This window comes from Mesoplodon bidens (assembly GCF_964165515.1).
Source record: "Mesoplodon bidens genome assembly, chromosome: 1".
Lineage (NCBI taxonomy): Eukaryota > Metazoa > Chordata > Mammalia > Artiodactyla > Ziphiidae > Mesoplodon > Mesoplodon bidens.
The window spans coordinates 125,515,873-125,541,336 of NC_138176.1; the positions used below are offsets into that span (position 1 = coordinate 125,515,873).

At 34.8% G+C, this 25,464-nt stretch overlaps 1 protein-coding gene across 1 annotated transcript in view; it reads left to right on the forward strand.

Annotated features, from left to right (window-relative positions):
• UBA6 (ubiquitin like modifier activating enzyme 6) overlaps positions 1 to 25,464 on the forward strand; it is a 98,952-nt gene that overhangs the window by 37,044 nt on the left and 36,444 nt on the right. The window contains exons 7-14 of the mRNA XM_081249469.1: positions 7,235 to 7,315; positions 9,587 to 9,709; positions 11,511 to 11,634; positions 17,400 to 17,503; positions 19,037 to 19,099; positions 20,037 to 20,113; positions 20,601 to 20,667; positions 24,048 to 24,191. Of these exons, the coding sequence (XP_081105595.1) occupies positions 7,235 to 7,315; positions 9,587 to 9,709; positions 11,511 to 11,634; positions 17,400 to 17,503; positions 19,037 to 19,099; positions 20,037 to 20,113; positions 20,601 to 20,667; positions 24,048 to 24,191 (783 nt within the window). The remainder of the gene's footprint in view (positions 1 to 7,234; positions 7,316 to 9,586; positions 9,710 to 11,510; positions 11,635 to 17,399; positions 17,504 to 19,036; positions 19,100 to 20,036; positions 20,114 to 20,600; positions 20,668 to 24,047; positions 24,192 to 25,464) is intronic.

Below are 25,464 nucleotides of genomic sequence, written 5' to 3' on the forward strand. Positions count from 1 at the left end.
CAACATAGGAGCACCTCAACACCTAAGCCAAATGCTAACAGCCGTAAAAGGGGAAATCAACAGTAACACAATCATAGTAGGCGATATTTACACCCCACTTTCACCAATGGACAGATCATCCAAAATGAAAATAAATAAGGAAACACAAGCTTTAAATGATACATTAAACAAGATGGACCTAATATTTATAGGACATTACATCCAAAAACAACAGAATACACTTTCTTCTCAAGTGCTCATGGAACATTCTCCAGGATAGACATATCTTGGGTCACAAATCAAGCCTTGGTAAATTTAAGAAAACTGAAATTGTATCAAGTATCTTTTCCAAACACAACACTATGAGACTAGATATCAATTACAGGAAAAAAAAAACTGTAAAAAATACAAACACGTGGAGGCTAAACAGTATACTACAAAATAATCAAGTGACGACAACCCAAAACCTATGGGGTGGAGCAAAAGTAGTTCTAAGAGGGAAGTTTATAGCAATACAATCCTACCTCAAGAAACAAAAATCTCAAACAGCCTAACCTTACACCTAAAGCAATTAGAGGAAGAAGAAGAAAAAACCCCAAAGTTAGCAGAAGGAAAGAAATCATAAAGATCAGATCAAAAAACAAATGAAAAAGAAATGAAGAAAACAATAGCAAAGATCAGTAAAACAAAGAGCTGGTTATTTGAGAAGATAAAATTGATAAACTGTTAGGAAGACTCATCAAGGAAAAAAGGGAGAAGACTCAAATCAATAGAGTTAGAAATGAAAAGGAGAAGTAACAACTGACACTGAAGAAATACAAAGGATCATGAGAGATTACTACAAGCCATTATATGCCAATAAAATGGACAACCTGGAAAAACTGGAAAAATTCTTACAAAACTAATTACCTTCCAAGACTGAACCAGGAAGAAATAGAAAATATAAACAGACTAATCACAAGCACTGAAAATGAAACTGTGATTAAAAATTTTGCAACAAACAAAAGCTCAGGACCAGATGGCTTCACAGGTGAATTTTATCAAACATTTAGAGAAGAGCTAATACCTATCCTTCTCAAACTCTTCCAAAATATAGCACAGGGAGGAACACTCCCAAACTCATTCTTCGAGGTTACCATCACCCTGATACCAAAACCAGACAAAGATGTCACAATAGAAGAAAACTATAGGCCATTATCACTGATGAACGTAGATGCAAAAATCCTCAACAAAATACTAGCAAACAGAATCCAACAGCACATTATAAGGATCATACACCATGATCAAGTGGGGTTTATTCCAGGAATGCAAGGATTCTTCAATATACGCAAATCAATCAATGTGATAAACCATATTAACAAATTGAAGGAGAAAAACCATATGATCATCTCAATAGATGGAGAAAAAGCTTTTGACAAAGTTCAATATGCATTTATAATAAAAACTCTCCAGAAAGTGGGCATAGAGGGAACCTACCTCAGCGTAATAAAGGCCATGTAGGACAAACCCACAGCCAACATTGTTTTCAATGGTGAAAAACTGAAACCATTTCCACTATGATCAGGAACAAGGAAAGGTTACCCACTCTCACCACTGTTATTCAACATAGTTTTGGAAGTTTTAGCCACAGCAATCAGAGAAGAAAAGGAAATAACAGTAATCCAAATCAGAAAAGAAGTAAAACTGTCACTGTTTGCATATGACATGATACTATACATAGAGAATCCTAAAGATGCTACCAGAAAACTACTAGAGCTGATCAATGAATTTGATAAAGTAGCAGGATACAAAATTAATGCATAGAAATTTCTTGCATTCCTATACACTAATGATGAAAAATCTGAAAGAGAAATTAAGGAAACACTCCCATTTACCATTGCAACAAAAAGGATAAAATACCAGGAATAAACCTACCTAAGGAGACAAAAGACCTATATGCAGAAAACTGTAAGACACTGATTAAAGAAATTAAAAATGATACAAACAGTTGGAGAGGTATACCATGTTCTTGGATTGGAAGGATCAACATTGTGAAAATGACTCTACTACCCAAAGCAATCTACAGATTCAGTGCAATCCCTATCAAACTACCACTGGCTTTTTTCACAGAACTACAACAAAATAATTTACAATTTGTATGGAAACACAAAAGACCCCGAATAGCCAAAGCAATCTTGAGAGAGAAAAACGGAGCTGGAGGAATTAGGCTCCCTGACCTCAGACTATACTACAAAGCTACAATAATCAAGGCAGTATTGTACTGGCCAGAAAGAGAAATATAGATCAATGGAACAAGATAGAAAGCCCAGAGGTAAACCTATGCACATATGGTCACCTTATCTTTGATAAAGGAGGCAAGAATATACAGTGGAGAGAAGATAGCCCCTTCAATAAGTGGTGCTGGGAATACTGGACAGCTACATGTAAAAGAATGAAATTAGAACAATTCCTAACACCATACACAAAAATAAACTCAAAATGGATTAAAGACCTAAATGTAAGGCCAGACACTATAAAATTCTTAGAGGAAAACATACACAGAACACTCTGACGTAAGTCACAGCAAGATCCTTTTTGACCCCACCTCTTTGAGAAATGGAAATAAAAAGAAAAACAAATGGGACCTAATGGAACTTAAAAACTTTTGCACAGGAAAGGAAAACATAAACAAGACGAAAAGACAACTCTCAGAATGGGAGAATATATTTGCAGATGAAGCAACTGACAAAGGATTAATCTCCAAAATATACAAGAAGCTCATGCAGCTCAATATCAAAAAAACAACCCTATCCCAAAATGGGCAGAGGACCTAAATGGACATTTCTCCAAAGAAGATATACAGATTGCCAACAAACACATGAAAGGATGCTCAACATCACTAATCATTAGAGAAATGCAAATCAAAACTACAGTGAGCTATCACCTCACACTGGTCAGAATGGCCTCTTACACTCTTGGTGGGAATGTAAATTGATACAGCCACTATGGAGAACAGTATGGATGTTCCTTAAAAAACTAAAAATAGAATTACTATATGACCCAGCAATCCCACTACTAGGCGTATACCCAGAGAAAACCATAGTTCAAAAAGAGTCATGTACCACAATGTTCATTGCAGCTCTATTTACACTATCCAGGACATGGAAGCACCCTAAGTGTCCCTCAACAGATGAATGGATAAAGAAGATGTGGCACATATATACAATGGAATTTTACTCAGTCATAAAAAGAAATGAAATTGAGTTATTTGTAGTGAGGTGGATGGACCTAGTGTGCGTCATACTGAGTGAACTCTAATGTGTGACTGTAAGTCTAGTGCATTATTAACCTAAGGATCTCACCATTTGGAAGTTACAGTTTTCTCCATCAGCTTCCCTTATCCTTTTTGTTCTTGTTCTTTTCCTCAAACTGTGGAAACATCTTTCTTTCCAGTTGCTTTTGTTGCAGAGTTAAGCAAATGGCTGTTGGCAACTGTAGTAAAAAAATTCACAGAATGCCCCAACTGTTCATCTGCTTCTCAGAAAAAATGTACTTTGTGTATTTTTTTTATAAAACAAAGCTCTTTCCAGTGTCAGTGGTAGAAATGTCACAGAAATTGAGCATTGGTAGTTCAGAATTTATAGTTTCACCAGAGAGAAAAAAAGAAAGACAAGCCAGCAAAGGTATTACCTCTGGAAAAGATTTGGTAAATACTGAAGATTCTACATCTCAAAACAAGTTGATGTCCCATTCCCTAATCCCATCTCTAGATTCATCCATAGACCATGGGCCCTTGTCAGCCAGTTCATTGCCTTCTTAACTATTAAAGTAACGTTTCTTTCTTACATAAGAGGTGAGAGAAGTTGGTTGATAATTTCTTTTATGCTGTTTCCAACCACTGCCCAAATTAATGATTCCCAGGATTATGAATAATTCAGAATGTTATTCCAGCTTCCTTTTTAAAAAATGGTTTATATGGAAATGAATTGGTTTTCAAATTGAATTAAATCAGAATTTTGAGGCATTTTCTTCAACTGATTCAGAATGAGATTTATGGTTGTGGTTAAATATAGGCTGGTTATTATTTAGGACAGTTCCTGGTTATGTAGGTGGAATATCAAATACACCTTACAAAACTGACTTGCATTAGTTACAGTCTATGACTACCCAGTTGGACTGGTTTTGGTATATTTACCTTTATAGAGAAGAGGCACTGTGGAAGACTCATTGATACAGAGACAGGAGCAAGTTTAAGAAAAGTTAGGTTATCAGCCCTTAGATTTGTACCTTTTTCAAATTTTTACCCTAAACTCTTATTTCTGATTTGTATTATGGTATAGTTTTTGCCATATAGATGTCTCTGAGTGAATTGTTGCTATGTTAATTTCATTCAAAGCATATTTTGTGAATGTCTGATCAGTAATTTTTTGTGTATAACCTATTTGAGATGATTGTTATGTCTTGAAACAAGGGTGATTGAGAAAGCTGTGAAGTTGCCTTGTGATTTTAAAGATTTTAAGTCTTGATTTTACTTCTATGCACATTGTCATGTAGACTTGCCTGGATTCAGGAGATTATATTGAATAACTTCTTAAGGCCTCTTTTAGCCTAATGAGTGAATGAATTATACAGGGCTTAGAATTTGAAAAATACAGTAAACTATCTTGTACACAATAAATATCTTGATACACACACACACACACACACACAAAGTGTAGTACTAAGCTGGTGATATGCTGGAATGCCAGACAGAAACAGAAGATCTAGAGGAATATACCCTCAACCAGGCCACAGTATATTCTAATATATAAAGCTCCTATGAGGTTGTGTTCATAATACAAAATAATAAGACAGGAAAAAGCAGTTCAGCATGATCAAGAGTCAGTGGATATAACAAACAATAGAATTAAACCTCCAAGAATTTCAGATAATAGAATTATTGGATAGGGACTATAAAATATAGATGTTCAAACAGACTAAATCTTACAAGAAGGGATTAAATATACAACAGGAAAATAAGACACTATTGAAAGCAATCAGGCAGATATAACGAAATAGAACTTTTAGAAATGAAAAATATAGTCCTAAAAATTAAAACAATGAATAGATTAAATAGTGGATAGATACAACTAGAATAAGAATTAATAAATTGAAAGATAGAGCTGAGGAGATTAGTGAAACTACAGGGACTTCCCTGGTGGTGCAGTGGATAAGAATCAGCCTGCCAGTGCAGGGGACAGGGGTTCAAGCCCTGGTCCAGGAAGATCCCACATGCTGCAGAGCAGCTAAGCCCGTGCACCACAATTACCGAGCCTGTGCTCTAGAGCCCATGTGCCACAACTGCTGAGCCCGCGTGCTGCAACTACTGAAGCCCCCATGCCTAGAGCCTATGCTCTGCAAGAAGAGAAGGCACCACAATGAGAAGCTCGCACACAGCAACGAAGAGTGACGTCTGCTTGCCACAGCTAGAGAAAGCCTATGCACAGCAACAAAGACCCAATGCAAATATTTATTTATTATTTATAAATAAATAAATAAATAGAATTAAATCTAAAAAAGTATAGCACACAGTAATAAAAGAATATACTAAAGAGAAATTAAAAGAAATGAGAGCTTGAATAAAAAAGGTCTAATTCATGAGATTGGACTTATAGAAAAAGGCATATTCAAATTATGGTTGAGAATTTTCTAGCATTGAAACACAAATTAGGCTCCATATGTACTGGGTCTAATAGGATTTGATTTAACCCTAATTGCAAGCCAGTAAGTTAGCCTGTTACAGTTTCATGGATGCTGGCAGAAAACATGAGATTCCTGGATCAGAGACTAAGGACTTTATTACTCAGAGCATGGTAAATGTGTGAGCATGGTATTTGCCTTGTTTCCTCCTTCATTCCTCCAAATCCCACCTGTGCAGTGCAGAGGGCTCAGTGGATGCCTGCACATGTAGTGGGTTCCTTTAGAGGAAAGCAACATTGAGCTTGGGGAACTTGCTGTATAGCAAGCAGTGAACAAGCTTGCTCTTTGTCCCAGAGGGAGACATTACCTCATTTCTCAAGTTTACACAAGGCAAATACAATCCTGAGAAACAGCCCACGTAAAGAATGGTCAGAGCCTTGCATTCGTGGCATAACCCGTGAGAGATATATAAACAGTAAGAGATGCATGGAGTAATCGATTACCGCTCTGTAGGAATCACACCCTATTCTAAGCTAGATAAAACTAAATCCATACCTGGTTATTTGTAGTGAAACTGAGTTATCCATTTCATGGAAACCAGCAGCAAGGAAAGCTCTGGACTGAGTGTGTCAACCTGCTTTTGCCACTTGATAGATGAATGACCCTAAGAAAATATTTGACCTTTATGAGTTAAGTTAGCTATGATAAAATCTAACTATAAAACCTTCTCTACTTATCTCACAGGGTGATGATAAAAAATTAAAGTAAGCATTGAAAATTATAATTTGCTATCTTAACAGAACTTGGTGGCACTGTCATAAATAAAAGTTGTAATATTGTGAATCTGTTGAATCTCTGAAGTAAAAGTAAAAGAAAGCTCAGCCAACTAATGTATCTCTTTGAAAGTGTAATTGTTTTAAGCTAGCATTTAATTAATATTTTGATGACTAAGCATTTCCATGGCAGTAACAGGTAAAATAAAATCTCCAAGGGGCTTCCCTGGTGGCGCAGTGGTTGAGAGTCCGCCTGCCGATGCAGGGGACACAGGTGCGTTCCCCTGTCCGGGAAGATCCCACATGCCGCTGAGCGGCTGGGCCCATGAGCCATGGCCGCTGAGCCTGCGTGTCCGGAGCCTGTGCTCCTCAACGGGAGAAGCCACAACAGTGAGAGGCCCGCGTACCGGGGAAAAAAAAAAAACTCCAACCATTTGGGTTGTGTAAATGTCACATAGGATATTAAGGTTTGCTTCTAATTGTGATGATAATTGAATTTAGTGTGGGCAGGTTTTGTCCTGTATATGCTATGACATTTTATGTAAGGGACTTGAGTATCAGCAGATTTTGGTATCTACAGAGAGTTCTAGAACCAATCCCCTGCAGATACCTAGAGATGGCTGTATATGTTACTTTTACTTTTGCTACTCTGTACCTCTGAAGGTATTAACCTTAAAATGGAGTACAATACGATAGTATTTTTTACAAAGAAAACAAGGTATTTTTAGCATAGTGCAAACTGAAATGCTTCTGACTTAGAAGTTGTACATTACCAAAATAATTGTTTATTTTTTAATCTTTAATTCTTGTATTCTTCTCAACAGTGTGTAGTATTGACTGAGACCAAACTATCATTGCAGAAGAAGATCAATGACTTTTGCCATTCTCAGTGCCCTCCAATAAAGGTAATAGTATCACTTAATGATGACACATAGTTTCCAAAGGGAAAGCACTTTCAGTATTAGAATTTATAGCTTTTCAGTGAGTTATATAAGAAACTTTTTACATGAGGACAATCACAATAATACTTTTTAATTTTGGTTTTCGAAGTGTGGTCCAAGGACACTGAGGGTCCCTGAGACCCTTTCATAGGGTCTGCAAAGTCAAACTATTATAATATTACTGAAATGTTATTTGCTTTTTTCACTCTGATTCTCTTATGGGGTGCAGTAGAGTTTACAAAGTCTACTTGATATGTGGTGATATCATTGCTCTGACAGCTAATTGAATGTTTGTGTGTGTTCTTGTGTTTTAAGTGTTTCTTGGTTTTACTTTCTAACACAGTAAATATCAGTAGGTATGACCCACATAAACAAAAGCTAATTGGGTCATCAGTAATTTTTAAGAATGTGAAGGGATCTTGAAACCAAAAAGAAAGAGAACTGTTGAATTGTAACAGTAGAGTAGAGGTGGCTAGACCAGTTAGAGGCTAATGCAGTAAGTAGTCCAAGTGAGAGATACTTGTGCCTTTTTGGGAATAGAGAGTGTAAGAAGTCATTGAATTCGAGGTATCTTTTGTAAAAACAGACTAATGGGATTGAGAATGGATGAATAAGAGTTGTGAAGGAAAGAATGATAAAGAATGACTCCTTTATTTTTGTTCAGAGTAATTAGGTATTGTTCAGTAGTGATGACATTGAGAAGGCTGGAAAGAGATCTAGATGGGAAAAATCATAATTCATTCCCTGCAACTGCATACATATTACTAACTCCACCTCCCTTGTGGGGTCTTTTGTTCCTTTGGCAAAAGGAAAATGCTATTTGTTCCTTTGAGATAGGCACTAAACTACATACTGTATAAAATAGATGTGCTGAAAATATTTGGATTGTGGTACTTACACAGCATATTTATACTCTGTAGAACATTTGTGTTCTGTTTCACAAATTAAATTAAGTAGATGAATAAGACAGAGTAGTCAGTAAACTTAGAACAGAACTCAAAAGTTTTAAAAAATAATTACAGTTACACAAGGTTGTAAACTAAAATCTTTATGTGATTGATGCATATATTCATACTTTAAAGTTGTTTTGCAAAGAAAGAAATTGTCCTTGAGTTTGCAGCTTTTAAACAACAAAAAAAGGTTATAACTATCTTCTTAGTTTTATGTCTCATAAAAAATGCTGTAGGTACCTATTTTGATAGTAAAGGCAGTGCATGATCAAGTAGGAGGTAGTCTTCTGTTAGCTATTTCACTACCTCATATAATAGGTGGTATAAATTATTTTAATGGGCTACATTCTTATGCCCAAATATGAATAGACTTTAGTTTTTGTTAGAAAAATATCACTTTATACAGGATCATGTGTGTTACAGATGAAGACTTTTTCTTTATTATCAGTATGTCTAAAAATAACTGAGCACAAAAATAATTTCTTTACATTTTCTTAGACTGGAGAATGTGTATATGTTATAAAAATCACTTTCAATAAAACATTTATGATTGTGTTTAAGAATCTGATTCTTGGGCTTCCCTGGTGGCACAGTGGTTGAGAGTCTGCCTGCCGATGCAGGGGACAGGGGTTTGTTCCCCGGTCCGGGAAGATCCCACATGCCGCTGAGCGGCTGGGCCCATGAGCCATGGCCACTGATCCTGCGTGTCCGGAGCCTGTGCTCCACAACTGGAGAGGCCACAACAGTGAGAGGCCCGCATACCACAAAAAAAAAAAATAAAAGAACCTGATTCTTACCTTTCATAATTCCGATGTGTACTGTTAGTACCTCAGCCCCTTTCCTGTTGATGCCACTCTCAGTTTTTAGCTGTTTTATTTTCCTTCAACTCTACCACTTTTGGTGAATGACACTCCATTCTTCTTTTCTAAAATGAAAGGTAAGAATTCACTGCTAGACCGTCAAACCAAGTTATCTTTCTTATATTCTGTGCTTGATTTTTAGGGCAAAGCACAGATTTTTGTTATTTAAAAATTATAGAATATACAATGATGGTGTGCTGATGTTGCTTCTAATTTGTTAAAACTAGATACCCAGTCCGAAATACCAAAATCCTTGATTCCAAAACCAATTCACAAACAAATTATCGTATTTGTGGTCACTTTATGCCTCAAATAATATGCTTAATTATAAATAAAATTCTTACCAAAAGGCCTAAGATAGTTGAGGGTTGTTTTTTCTTTATATAAATGTATAAGCTTGAACTTGTTTCTTCATTTCATTTCAGTTCATCAGTGCAGATATACATGGAATTTGGTCACGGTTGTTTTGTGATTTCGGTGATGAATTTGAAGTTTTAGATACAACAGGAGAAGAACCAAAAGAGATTTTCATTTCAAATATAACGCAAGTATGATTATATACATATATTATTGTATATGTATATGATTGATATTTTTAAGTTGATGTGAAAACTTTTTTAAAAGGTGATATTAGCAAAATATTGTAATATGCAGTATTTTTTATTTGTTTAAAATTGAAGTTAGAATATTAAGAGAGAATATTCTGGATTCCATCTAACATTTTTTAACAATTGATGAACATTTGCTTATGTCATTAATTTTAATTTTGTTCTCTGTCATGTTCCTATGGGACATAAATTGTGAGTCAGTGTTTACTGAATTGTTAATTGTGTCAGATCATAGATGTACTAAGTATGTCATAAGTCACTTGGCCCAACACTCTGACTCCAGGAAGATGGACAATTAAGTCATCATAAACAAAAGCTTTTCTAATTTGTTATATTTCTAAAACATTATTTGGAAGATGAGAAAAGTTTAAGAATTAATTAACCTTCAAATCAAAAACTCTGAATTTTCTAACCATGTTCTCTTAATATCATGCAAGCTTAATTTTTTATTCCCTGAAAGAATTGGAGAAATTATTATGATCTATTTTTACTACTCCTTCTGTAGTTTAGCCTAAATCATTAACTTTATTTGCATTCTTAATGATCAATTTACATTAAAGCTCAAAAGAAACCAAACATAAGGAAATGATAATATACTTTGACTGAATAGTATTTGTGCTTTTATCTTTATGCTTTCTTTTTAAACCCAGTGTAATGTTGCCTTTCTCACCCCTTTTTAAGAAAAAATTCATTGAAAAATCATTTTGTGTATCTCTTTGCTTACAGAATGGTTATTGTTCAGCCTTTTACCTTCTCTAGTTATTGTTAGTTTGTCCCTAAGAATATTATAGAGTTAGAATAAGCTCCAAGGGATCTTGTATTGCACTGATATTGTCTTTTATTGAATAGTGCAGGAAATATGGAGGTTATCCATAAAAAATTAGAAAAATATCATAAACGTTCCCATTTAACTTATCTGTAAATTATTTCTCCTTAAAGTCCTTATGAATTCTATTCTTGTTGAGATATTAGTAAACCCACATTACATTAATTTTATCTACATGTTTGTGATCATAATTGTATTTCTCAAACACTTAAACAGCAAGAGAATTTTTAGAATCTACACACTTATGAAAGAGAGAATTATACTTCCATTAGGTTTTATGTAAATTAAATTATTATCACATTATTCAAGCAATGTGATGGATTATATGCAGTTAGGAAATTTCCTGGTGTCTGACCTATCTCATGCACCTTTTAGATGAGATAAGCCAATTCCTCCCTGTTTTTATTTTGATAAGCAGGGGTACATAATATTTCTTTGCTTTAAAGTGTTGGATAATCTTTAACCTACCACTTTCCTGGCTCTAAATTTCCATCCTCCATTCTTACATTTCTTTGATCTTCAAAGTTAGACTCATCTTTTATGTACACAGAGTCTGTCATGAATGACTTTGAAACTTACCATTCAGTCACTTTGAATGTTTTTTATAAATCACAAGAATCTTTGCATCTGTGAAATATTTGAACTCCCTTGTGGAATCTATTTCCCCCAAACATAGAAATTATATTTTAAACATTCATAATAAAATAAGTTTCAAAATCACATAATAAAATGATAAGTCACTATTTTGTGACAATTCTTTAAAGCATTGCTTTTAATATGGAAGGAGAAGAATGGCTTGGAATTTTGGTTATTTTGAGAATTTTATGATAACATGTTCCTTTTTGTGTGAGATTTGGAAATTGTACAAAAAGGAATACATGGACTTGTTTTTTAGTATATTACTCTTATTTCTAGGCTAATCCTGGCATTGTCACTTGCCTTGAAAATCGTCCTCACAAACTTGAAACAGGACAATTCCTAACATTTCGGGAAATTAATGGAATGACAGGCTTAAATGGATCTACACAACAAATAACTGGTAAGTTTATGTGTTTTATTAATTCATTTATACTTATCCATTCTTCAGCATGTTTACAGTTCAGACACTATACTCAGTGTCAAGAACACACCATCAGCTCAGACAGACATGATCCAATTCTTGGCCTCAAGACATTTAATCCAAGTGAGGGGATACTAACATTCAGTAGTGATGGTATAAAGAGAGAAAAGGCATTCTGGGAACTCTAACCTTAGCAAGGAAACCTACTCACTTTTGGTACTGCAGCAGTGGGGACAGGGTGTCTTAATTACAGTTGATTGCATTGGCTTACGAAGATGATGAAAAGAATATTCTGTGCAGAGACAAACAGTAAGAAGCAAGATAGAATTCAAGGAACTTAAAGGTATAATATAGCAGGGGTGACAGTGGGAGTTGAGATAACAAGAGTCTTAAGACATTTAAGAGGAAACTTTATGGTAGGTGAGTGAAGATTCTGGCACCTTATTTATTTACACATTAGGGAGTGGAAGAAGAGGAGCAGGTTTTGGAGAGAGATAATGAGTACAGTCTAGGCTTGTTGGGTGAGGTGATAATGAAGTATTCAAGTGAAGATACATGTTTTTGTTCAGTGGCTTGGATAAAGGGATGAATGGACGTTACTGCAGGCAGATTAGTGGATTTATTGGCAAGAAGCTGCAGGAATCTGTTTTGTCAGTGGACTGAGATGAAATCATGACCCAAAGGAGAGGTAAGATGGTAGGGCCAGAGATTTGAGGAGAGTAAACATTTTAAAAAATCATCAGGCTTCATTTAGGGCCCATTTGAAGTTGAAAATAATGAATTTATAGCAGCGTTACTCTGCGTAGTTTGTGATTTTCCTCCAGCCATGTTTAAAAGTTAAAGACATTTCCAGATGTCATATAACTCAGAGACAGCATGTTTAAACCTGTTCAGTTGAGAGTGACTCAGTTTTATCTTTAGGGCATCTAAAAGTGTGTGTGTATATATATATATATATATATATTATTAGTTTCTGCTTTATAACAAAGTGAATCAGTTATACATATACATCTGTTCCCATATCCCTTCCCTCTTGGGTCTCCCTCCCTCCCACCCTCCCTATCCCACCCCTCCAGGCGGTCACAAAGCACCGAGCTGATCTCCCTGTGCTATGGGGCTGCTTCCCACTATCTATCTACCTTACGTTTGGTAGTGTATATATGTCCATGCCTCTCTCTCGCTTTGTCACAGCTTACCTTTCCCCCTCCCCATATCCTCAAGTCCATTCTCAAGTAGGTCTGTGTCTTTATTCCTGTTTTACCCCTAGGTTCTTCATGACATTTTTTTTCTTAAATTCCATATATATGTGTTAGCATACAGTATTTATCTTTCTCTTTCTGACTGACTTCACTCTGTATGACAGACTCTAGGTCTATCCACCTCATTACAAATAGCTCAATTTCGTTTCTTTTTATGGCTGAGTAATATTCCATTGTATATATATGCCACATCTTCTTTATCCATTCATCCGATGATGGACACTTAGATTGTTTCCATGTCCGGGCTATTGTGAATAGAGCTGCAATGAACATTTTGGTACATGCCTCTTTTTGAATTATGGTTTTCTCAGGGTATATGCCTAGTAGTGGGATTGCTGGGTCATATGGTAGTTCTATTTGTAGTTTTTTAAGGAACCTCCATACTGTTCTCCATAGTGGCTGTACCAATTCACATTCCCACCAGCAGTGCAAGAGTGTTCCCTTTCCTCCACACCCTCTCCAGCATTTATTGTTTGTAGATTTTTTGATGATGGCCATTCTGACTGCTGTGAGGTGATACCTCATTGTAGTTTTGATTTGCATTTCTCTAATGATTGGTGATGTTGAGCATTCTTTCATGTGTTTGTTGGCAGTCTGTATATCTTCTTTGGAGAAATATCTATTTAGGTCTTCTGCCCATTTTTGGATTGGGTTGTTTGTTTTTTTTTGCTATTGAGCTGCATGAGCTGTTTATAAATTTTGGAGATTAATCCTTTGTCAGTTGCTTCATTTCCAAATATTTTCTCCCATTCTGAGGGTTGTCTTTTGGTCTTGTTTATGGTTTCCTTTGCTGTGCAAAAGCTTTTAAGTTTCATTAGGTCCCATTTGTTTATTTTTGTGTTTATTTCCATTTCTCTAGGAGGTGGGTCCAAAAGGATCTTGCTGTGATTTATGTCATAGAGTGTTCTGCCTATGTTTTCCTCTAAGAGTTTGATAGTTCCTGGCCTTACATTTAGGTCTTTAATCCATTTTGAGCTTATTTTCGTGTATGACGTTAGGGAATGATCTAATCTCATACTTTTACATGTCCCTGTCCATTTTTCGCAGCACCACTTATTGAAGAGGCTGTCCTTTCTCCACTGTATATTCCTGCCTCCTTTATCAAAGATAAGGTGACCATATCTGTGTGGGTTTATCTCTGGGCTTTCTATCCTGTTCCATTGATCTATCTTTCTGTTTTTGTGCCAGTACCACACTGTCTTGATTACTGTAGCTTTGTAGTATAGTCTGAAGTCAGGGAGCCTGATTCCTCCAGCTCCGTTTTTCGTTCTCAAGATTGCTTTGGCTATTCGGGGTCTTTTGTTTTTCCAAACAAATTTTGAAATTTTTTGTTCTAGTTCTGTGAAAAATGCCAGTGGTAGTTTGATAGGGATTGCATTGAATCTGTAGATTGCTTTGGGTAGTAGAGTCATTTTCACAATATTGATTCTTCCGATCCAGGAGCATGGTATATCTCCCCATCTATTTGTATCATCTTTAATTTCTTTCATCAGTGTCTTATAATTTTCTACATACAGGTCTTTTGTCTCCTTAGGTAGGTTTATTCCTAGATATTTTATTCTTTTTGTTGCAATGGTAAATGGGAGTGTTTTCTTGATTTCACTTTCAGATTTTTCATCATTAGTGTACAGGAATGCAAGAGATTTCTGTGCATTAATTTTGTATCCTGCTACTTTACCAAATTCATTGATTAGCTCTAGTAGTTTTCTGGTAGCATCTTTAGGATTCTCTATGTATAGTATCATGTCATCTGCAAACAGTGACAGCTTTACTTCTTCTTTTCCAATTTGGATTCCTTTTATTTCCTTTTCTTCTCTGATTGCTGTGGCTAAAACTTCCAAAACTAAGTTGAATAAGAGTGGTGAGAGTGGGCAGCCTTGTCTTGTTCCTGATCTTAGTGGAAATGATTTCAGTTTTTCACCATTGAGGACGATGTTGGCTGTGGGTTTGTCATATACGGCCTTTATTATGTTGAGGAAAGTTCCCTCTATGCCTGCTTTCTAAAAGTATATTTATGTGATTAGTGTATAAACTAGTAAATGGATTACTTTTATTTTTCTTTTAATGATAAGATGGATCCTTAGGAGAGAAAAAAAAATCAGTCCCTATTACAAACTCTTTATACGAAAACAACTTTGGATCTATATTTAAGAATCTTTGGGGACTTCCCTGGTGGCACAGTGGTTGAGACTCTTCTCCCAGTGCAGGGGACCAGAGTTCGATCCCTGGTCAGGGAACTAGATCCCACATGCCTGCCGCAACTAAAAGTTTGCATGCCACAACTAGGGAGCCCACGAGCTGCAACTAAGGAGCCCACGAGCCACAACTAAGGAGCCCACCTGCTGCAACTAAGACCTGGCGCAACCAAATAAATAAAAAATAATATTTTAAAAAAATCTTTGGTAACAAAACTGTTGGATTATGTTTACCAGACTATATCTAAATATGTAAAATACAGATTCAGATCACTGATATTAAAGAATTTTTATCTGTTTTTGCATAAATTGACTCAACTAACTATTTAGGATTATCCTTTGTTGTGTTGGGGGCCATGCAGTGGTGGATTGTGGTGCTGGATCTGAATCTTGAGGCTATATGTATATATTAACAGGAGAGGCCACTGGATATCAAGGAATGAAAATAAAACCCACATTTTGTACCAAAAATTATTTGGGCAGAGTGAGAATATTTGAATAGGGTAGCAGTTTATGAAACTTTTTTTTCTTAACATTTATAAGTTGGTACTTGCTGCTCTAAAGTAATTTTCTGTTATTTGAAAAACATTTTTAAATAGCTAAAACTATATATGCTTATTCTAGATATATATATGTATATATGTTTAGGTAGAGTTAAAAATGAGTACTAGTTCAGACCTCCCCTCTACTCCAGAAGTAGCAGCAGCTAAGTTTGATGTTTACTCTGCTGACCTTTTCTGTCTACTTAATATATAAACCTTGTTTATTTAATTTAATTTTGTGAATAAGCAAATCGTTCAAAAACAATAAAAGGGGGACTTGCCTGGTGGCACTGTGGTTAAGGTACGCCTGCCAATGCAGGGGACACGGGTTCAATCCCTTATCCAGGAGGATACCACATGCCACGGAGCAACTAAGCCCATGCACCACAAGTGCTAAGCCTGGACTCTAGAGCCTGCGAGCCACAACTACTGAGCCCACATTGCCACAACTAGTGAAGCCTGCACACCTGGAGCCTGTGCTCTGCAACAAGACAAGCCACCGCAATGAGAAGCCCGTGCAACACAATGAAGAATAGACCCACTCACTGCAACTAGAGAAAGAAAGCCCATGCACAACGAAGACCCAATGCAGCCAAAAATAAATTAATTAATTAATTTTTAAAAAATAGAAGGCAAATCTTTATAGTGAAAACTTTATTGCCCACCTATGGCTCCCACTCATTCTTACCTGTCCACTATTCTTAGTTTATTGTGTGCCCTTCCAGGTTTCCTTATGCATTTTTACGTGCAAGGTAACATATTATGACTAGAGCTGCCCTTTGCCTTTTCATTAAACTAAACATCTAGATGGTCCTTTCACATCAGTAGTTGTAGAATAGTCTCATGTATGATTGAAAATGGTATAGTATAATTTTGATTTGCATTTTACATTTTATGAATGAGATTAAGTATCTTTTATTAAGTTTTAAAGCTATTTCTTCTTCCTTTAATGTAAATCATCTGTCCTTTGCCCACTTTCTCATTGAGTTGTTATTTTTCCCCAGAACTCCTAATATGTAGGGCATATTTGCTGAGTTTTTTTTTTTTAATATGAGTCACAAAAATTTTTTTCTTGTTTGGCATTTGACTTTGCTTGTGATGGCTCTATGTGTATATGATGTCAAAGCTTTCAATTTTTTCTTTTGAGTCATAATTAGGAAAGCCTTCCTTACTGCAAAGTTTTAAAGAAACTTTTCTCCTGTGCTCTTATCTAATAATTTTTTTGTCATCTTTTTTGGTATTTAAAACTTTTATCCATTTGGAATACTTTCCCAGATGGCTTTTTTTCCAAAAGATGTATTGAGTATCTTTTCTTTGCTGGTTTGAGATACCACCTTAATTGTGTCCCTTGTGGGTCTGTTACTGAAGAATCTGTTCTGTTTGTTTGCCTGTCTATTCATGAGCCAGTATCATACTATTTTAATTATTATGAACTATATATATAAAAAGTATCAGTATATTAATTATTGAGTCTTTATAAAGTATTTTAATATCTAATAATAAGCACCTCTCATACCCTTTTTTTCCTTCCAAGTTTTCTTGGCCATTTTTTCGTAAGTCCTTATATTTGTTTGGGAAAAATAATCTGTCTAGCTCCCCACACTTCCACCCACCACCAAATAAAATGATTTATACTGAGATCTTCTTAATTTTGTAAACTATGAAAAAATAACATCTTTATGATGATAAATCTTCAAATTTAAATACTTATATCAGTATGTAATGGTTTTCTTTTTTCCTCCTTTTAGTGGTATCACCATTTTCTTTTACCATTGGTGATACTAGAGAACTGGAACCTTATTTACATGGAGGGATAGCTGTTCAAGTTAAGACTCCTAAAACATTCTGCTTTGTAAGTATTTTTTTTTCTGATTAAAAAAATGTTTCTTTACAGGAGAATGGCAGGGAGAAAAAAGCAATAAAAGTAATTCAAAGGCTGAACAGATTTTGGTTTTTAATTTGTACCCACTTTCAGGAAAATGGAATCAATCTATGGAAATAAACTGATAGCAGCAAAAGAATTTACAGCTACAATACCCATCCATATAGTTCACAAAGGAACTACTCCTTTGTGAATCATCAAAGAGTTGATTATACTTCTTATAATTACTTCCTAAGACAAAAGATGTAACTAATATATATTTGAAAGATTTAATAAGCATTGATTCAGCATATGTTCTGTTTTATTATTCAGTTATTTACATTTTTGAAGTAAAAGGAATATTTTATTTATCATATTTGTTAATCCAGGTTTTAAAATTTTTAATTTTTTGGATTTCAAGAAATAGTGTAATATGTTAGAAATGTTAAATAATTCCCATAAACTGGCATTGAAAGGAAAGGTAAGTATCTGTATAAAGAGAATGTAGAGGCTACTTGTATCAAGGAACCAAGGAGCCTCTTGCTGCTTAAATCCTTAGGCCACTTCTCAGTATAAGCTGTCTAATACGTCTCTGTTTTTTCTTGCAAATTCTCAAGGTTTGAACTTGACTGCCTTTTCTTTTCCAGAGCAATTATTAACTAAAGTCCTCTACAAGGTTTTGTTCAAGCCAAAGTTAGAGCTAAACAGATTAAAATGCTACAGCTAGTCAGATCTGCTGTAGGAGGATTTGTGCATTACTTCCTCTTACCATTTACCCCAATTTTTAGTTATGCCTCAAGTAAATTTCAGATTGGGTTTGTTTTTTTGGGGGGGCAGAGGTGGTGGTGGAGTGTTGGTTGGGTTTTTTGGCCTTGGTGTGTTCTTTGCTCCACACAGAAAATTTTAACTTGGTATTTATTCAAGTTATGTCAGGCATAACGAGTCCTGATAACTTGGTATCAAAAAAATATGGCTGGGCTTCCCTGGTGGCGCAGTGGTTGAGAGTCCGCCTGCCGATGCAGGGGACACGGGTTCGTGCCCCGTTCCAGGAAGATCCCACAGGCCGCGGAGCGGCTGGGCCTGTGTGCCATGGCCGCTGAGCCTGCGCATCCGGAGCCTGTGCTCCGCAACGGGAGAGGCCACAACAGTGAGAGGCCCGTGTACCACGCAAAAAAAAAAAAAAAAAAAAAAAATATGGTAGCTCTTTGACTAAGATTGTAGATTTTTTCGAGTATACAAATGTTTTTACCAATTCTTCCCAAATTTACTATTTGGAGCAGGTTATCTAGTTGCATGTAACATTAAAAAAAATAAAGTGTGATAATATGAAAAGGGGTAACCAGTGAATGGTAGCTATTTTATATTTCAGTTAAAACATATTAGCCCAACCTTATTTATTTCAGACCTTTGGGAGGGAGCCGCTGCTTTTAGTGCTCTGTGTAGTTTGTCAAGTAGTCATGTGCTTGCTCCGAAGTAATAGTGGATTTTTTTCTGTTGTTTGTTTTGTTTGTTTTTTTCTGTTAGGAACCGTTAGAGAAGCAGATAAAACATCCAAAGTGCCTTATTGCGGATTTTAGCAAACCTGAGGTAAATAAATGCTTTGCAGGTTTGAGAAAGGCAGGTGGGGATTGGTAAGAGATTATGAAGATTTCTGTCAGACTGTCGGATTTTTAAAAAATAAAAGTCGTATTCATGTATCTAGAACTGATGCCCAGGGATTAAAAATAGGAATTTATATAATGGAAATGTTAGAATAATAGGAAAAAGGTTCACATTTATAATGATATACCAGGTTTGATAGTGTAAAGGTGGTTTCATTAATTTATGCAAAGGTGATCCAATTAAAAGATTTTCTGAACCATGTAGTTTTATATAATACATAGTTCTTCCGTAAAAACCTTGGAAGCATTTATTCTGTTTTTTTTTAAATCACTGGATCAGTTCTGTAGCAGTGAATGTATTTGTGATAAGTAAAGAATTATATTCAATATTAACAGTTTCCAAATTTGTAAATGTTAATAAAGAAAAGGAATTCGGTGCTCTTGTAGAGACATTTTGTTTCCTTTGTTCAGTTGGTAATACTTTATTTCATATGGATAACTTAATAAAAACTAGTTATAAAGCCTGGGATTAAAACTTGGGCTTCCCTGGTGGCGCAGTGGTTGAGAGTCCGCCTGCCAATGCAGGGGACGCAGGTTCGTGCCCTGGTCTGGGAAGATCCCACATGCCGCGGTGCGACTGGGCCCGTGAGCCATGGCCGCTGAGCCTGCGCATCCGGAGCCTGTGCACCGCAACGGGAGAGGCCACAACAAGGAAAAAAAAACTTAGATCTTTGTTTAAATATAGCTTTATGACCTTGAAGTCAAGTCTCATCTTCCTTATCTGTTATATAAAGATAAAAAATAGTAATCAAATACATTTATTATAATGATTAAATTAAATAATGTCTTAAAAGCATTAGCACAGTGCCTGATACATATTACACACTCAATAAATATTGACCAAATTTTAATGTTCTAAATAGGCACCTTTAGAGATTCACTCAGCCATGCTTGCCTTGGACCAGTTTCAGGAGAACTATAGTCGCAAGCCAAATACTGGGTAATGTTCTTTGTTTGAAATAACTTTTTTTTTTTTTTGTAATACTGCTAGATACACCAAACTGTATAAACACTTCTGACCTGGTCTTTTTTCTGGTAGGAGTGGAGAGATCAATTTATAAAAAGGAAGTTATACTAAATCAGAATTTTCCCATTTTGAAGTCTTCAAAAGCTATAACTTTTTAAAATAAAAAATCTGAGTTATTAAATTATGGATCCGCTATAGAATTTTTTACCTCCTCGTATTGTTGCAAAAAGTTTTTGCCATGTATATTTAAAACTAAACATTATTTATATACTGTTCTTAGGTGAGCATGATTTTGAAGTAATTTTGAAGTAATGTATTTATAAACCAGTTACCTTAAAGTCAGTAAGCACTTTGTAATCCACAGTTTTCAACACATTTCTTAAATTTCAGTTTTGAATATGACCTACTGTTTATAGCAATTGAGAACATTGAAATTGGGGTGTTTTATTTTGAATCCTAGATGCCAACAAGATTCAGAAGAGTTGTTGAAACTAGCAACATCTATAAGTGAAACCTTGGAAGAGCAGGTGAATGTTCAAAGTTATGGCCATCAAAAATTATGTAACATATAAATCTATATATTACTGTTCTCTTATCCTGAAAATTCTAGTTTTGCTACTTATTGACTCTGTGACAGTAAGCAAGTTACTTGACATTATTCTACTTCAGTTTTTCAAATCTTTCCCTGGTTTTTAATTAGGTTGTTTTCTTATTAATTGAGAGCATTCTTTATATAATCTGGAAATTAGTCCTTAATCAGATGCACATTTTACAGATATTTTCTTCCAGTCTGTGAATTGTCTTTTCATTTTACTATCAATACAGTGTCTTTTGAGGAGCACAGGTTTTTAATTTTGCTAAAGTTCAGTTTATCAGTTTTTCTTTTTTATGGTTTGTGCCCTTTTTTAACTCAAAATCATAAAGCTTTTCCCCTGTATTTTCTTCTAGAAGGTTTATTGTTTTGTGAGTTTATATTTCTATGCCATACAAAGTATAGATCGTGTACATGACTATACATTTTGAACTCACTGTGTACAGTTTTGTACTTTTATTAATTTGTTTTTTTCTATCTTGCCAGGCATAGATCAAGGTTAATTTTTTTGTGTATGAATATCCAATAATTCTAGCCCATTTATTGAAAAGACAGTTTTTTCTTTATTCAGTTTTTTTGGCATCTTTGTCAGAAATTTATTGACCACATATGTGTAGGGCTCTTTCTGAACTCAATATTTTCTTCCATTGGTTGTTTGTATCCTTTTGCTAGTACCGTCCTATTTTGATTACTGTAGCTTTATAGTAAGACTTGAAATCAGGTTTAGTCGCTGGTGCATTTCTCAGAAGGAGCTTAGAATTAACTGTGTTCCCTGAGTTCTTAACACATTTCAAATTTTTTCTGTAACCTTTATGCTTGAAAGGAGCCTGGCTGAAAGTAAAATTCAAGGCTGTTAACTTTCTTCCTTGATATCTTGCTTTGTATCTTATACTTGAGAAATACGATGTCAGCTTACTTTTCTTACTTTTTATAAATAATCTGGTCTTTTTGCCTTGGGGCCCTGTATATTTTTTTCTTCTGTGTATTTTTTCATCTGTGAAATCTAATAGTTTTACCAAGTTATAACTCAAGATTGATCATTCAGTCAATTTTTCTAGGTATACCATGAGCCCATTTTGATTCATAGATTCATATTTTCTTTTATTTATTTATTTTTCCCCTTTGGGGAAGGTGGAATGGATCATTTTGGTTCTTAGTTATTAAATTTCTGATTCAAGGTGGGGTTTTTTGTGTTTGTTTTCCACATCTCCAAGTGTTTGTTGATATATAATTCACTCAGTCAAATTTACTCTGCCTTGTTATTAGTTTGGGGGAGAAATTTTCAGTACTAAAATGTTTTGATTCCAATTTTCTGTCTCCTTTTTACATCTGCTTTGTTTGGTAAACTGATTTTTCTGTATATGCTTTTGGACAGGGTAAGGGTTTTGGGTGCTTTTTCAGATTTCTATTTCTAGAGCCCCTCTTCCTCTTCTCTTCCTGAAAAGGAGTTTCTTTAATAGGTGATTTTTTTTTAATTAAAAAAAATTTTTTGGTGGATACGTGTTGATATATCTTGTGGATCTCTTTGATTTCTGCCAAATCCTACTTAACTTCCTCTCTTACTTCCTTTTTTAGCCTTCTCTGTCAAGGGATATCTCCCCCTTTCTATTTACATCATTCTCCCCAGGGAAGTTCTTTCACCATAGCCACTGCTGAGATCTGCCAGACTTCATACATGTTCAGTATTTTTTGCACTTAGTATGGGCCTTCTGTTTTCTCAGGATGATTTTGACTGTGCTTTGTCACATTAGGCCTTTCATTCTCTTTTCTGTGATTACACGCTTCCTGTTCTCTGTTCAGGCTTGCAGCAATATGAAGTCCAGAAATAGTTCATTTGGGGTTTGGTGTTTGTTTTTCTATTTACAGGCAATTTAAAGTTTATATTTTCTGTTTCTTAGTAATGCTGAAGCCCTGCCACTGGTTTATTTCTCTTCTTGTGGATATGTATCATCTTTTGGAGGCCGTGTGGAGAAATTCAGATATAGGCCTTAGTCATTATCCTAGGGTGATGAAAAACTCCCCAGATTTGGATGTTTGTTTATTAAAAAATATAAAATCTTGTAAGATACTGTAACCTAATGGTAAGAATAGAGTTGGAGAGTTGGACTTTTTAGGTTCAGATCCTGGTTTCACCACTTACTAGCAGTAAAATCTTGAGTAAATTACTTAATCTTTCAAAGTCTCAGTTTTCTAATTTGTATGATAGAAATTATATTTCCTAGGATTATTTTGAAGATTATATGTGGACTTAATATACAACTCAAAATAGATGCTCAATCAAATTACCGGCTTCTATTAGCATTCTTGTCATTGTTTTTAATAATATCAGTACCACCAATATCTCTGCATCCAGAAATGCCACATCTTAAATGAAATTGTAATCTGAGTTGAGTTTAGTGCTAAATAGTTGTAAAATAGTGAGATATAGAAAATTGAAATGGAGTGGGTGGAATGTGAGTAGATAGTAACCTCTTTTTGTATCATAGATATCTTTGATAATGTAATAAAAGCCTTCCTTCTTCCCCTAAATGTACAAGTACTGTTATTTTACATAGAATTTCAAGAGATAAATTGAGCCCTACTTGGATCCTAGGTTAAGATTCTAGTTACTGATGTTGAAAGGACAGGAAGAGAAAGAGAAGCCAGAGCTCATGAAGAGATCTTTGTGACAAATAAGAAATTGTGCTAAAATAATAGCTCCAAAATCCAGTTCTCCATTTTTTCCTTAAAAATACTAATAAATTTTATTTTAAGAAACATCATTTCAGTTTAAGTATGATAATGAGAACTTTGTGACGATTGGCTCTTAGATTTGTACACAAAGTGCGATTACTCTCAATTTTTTTCCTAAACTGCCTTTTCCAACAATGTATTGCCTCATTTTTTACAGTTTTACTTTTTATTTGCCACTTCAAGCACAAATGATAGCTCATCATTTTTTATGGGTCATTTTTTTTTCATTTATGTAGGTGCAAGGTTTTTCCATAGTTTTCATTAAAACATGTTTTTTTAAAATTCTGGTTGTTTGTCCGACATCACGGTAGATAATCCAGTTAATTCTAAATTGTTCCCTAGCATAACATAAAGAGTAAAGAAGCAAAATTGGGCAGGTACTCGTAATGAAATATACTGCTTAAGGTAACTGACATGGAATTGGATCTTTTATTATGAGATTGGGACTGTTTTTTAGGACTTAAAAACTATTAGGGAAATTGAGTAGCTCTTTTAGAAGTTAAGGTATAACTATTTATTGAAATTTTGAGTATACCACGTGAATACTGTAAAGATTATTGTCTTTCATGGCTTGTGTTTCAGCCTGAAGTAAATTATGACATTGTGCGTTGGCTCTCTTGGACTGCCCAAGGCTTTTTACCCCCACTTGCTGCAGCAGTAGGAGGTGTTGCCAGCCAAGAAGTATTGAAAGCTGTGACAGGAAAGTTTTCTCCTTTGTGCCAGTGGGTTAGTTCTCTATTTTAATATTTTTTTGTACTTAAGGTTGAATTATTCACCCATATAATGAATGTCTGTTATGAATTATAACATAGTATTAATTAATATATTATAAAAGCAACCTTAAATTATTTTTTGATGCATGAGTCAGGTGTGGTGTGCCACCAAAACTTAATTCTGTAATGGAAGCTGACAAGATCATTTGTTGAGGCTACTGGCATGTAACCCAGAGTTGCATTCTAGGACGTATTTCCCTCACTTGTGAGAATGAAGGAATTTTCACTTTTATATTCCTTATATATAAGGAATTTTCTTATCCTTATATTTAGTTTCCACTACTGTTAGTTTAGCAGTCACATGCTTTCAGGACTCCTGAACTGCTCCATGGAGTCTTTTGGCATCATGAATCTTCAGATTCCCTAATTTCTAGGTATAAACTTCTAAAGGTGGAAAGCATCGGAATGGTAAAAGTTTGAGAACTATATAGGGTAAAAACATCACAAGATGGAAAAACCCTGGTTTCTATTACCAGAAGGAATAATTGGCAAAGTGTATCAAAGGATGCTCTTCAGGCCCTTTATTTTTTTTTTTAATTTTAAACATTTGAATATAACATTGATCTTGTTTATTATGTTTTAAAAAGTTTAAATTTAGCTTTAATAATTAAAATTTGTAAATTTATTATAGATGCTATTAATTAATATTACTTTGCTGCTGGATTATTTGGTTTATTTTAGCACAGTGTACAAGTTCAATTATAAATGTCTGGTTTAGATATAACTATTAGCAGCATGGGTAATATAAATTATGTTATTAATATAGATTCTGTGTTATAATTAAATAACCATTTATTCATGTTCATGGTGATGTTCACGTTTTTTAGCCATATAAGTTACTTAAAATGAAAATGAGAATGAGACTCAGGGTTTTTTTTCATTAAGCTGAACTAATTCTGTTTGATATTATTTTAAATGCTGAAATTGTGGCTTCCTGGACCATTTCCTCTGTAGTGTATGTAATAATTACAGACGACATAGTTTCCAAGTTGGAAATTAAATATGGACTAGGTACTTTCCTATCAAAAGTAAACAGATTATTCAAATGTAGCTGAAATTGAATGAAGCTTCCAGAAGTTTTTATGTAGTTATAAAAAATAGATTTGGAGGTGAAATTTCCTTTTGTTTGTTAATAATAGAATATATCATCTGTAAGATAGCTAAATGACATGAATCAAATTATGTATTTTTACAGTTCCTCCAGATTTAACCATTGTTTCAATGAA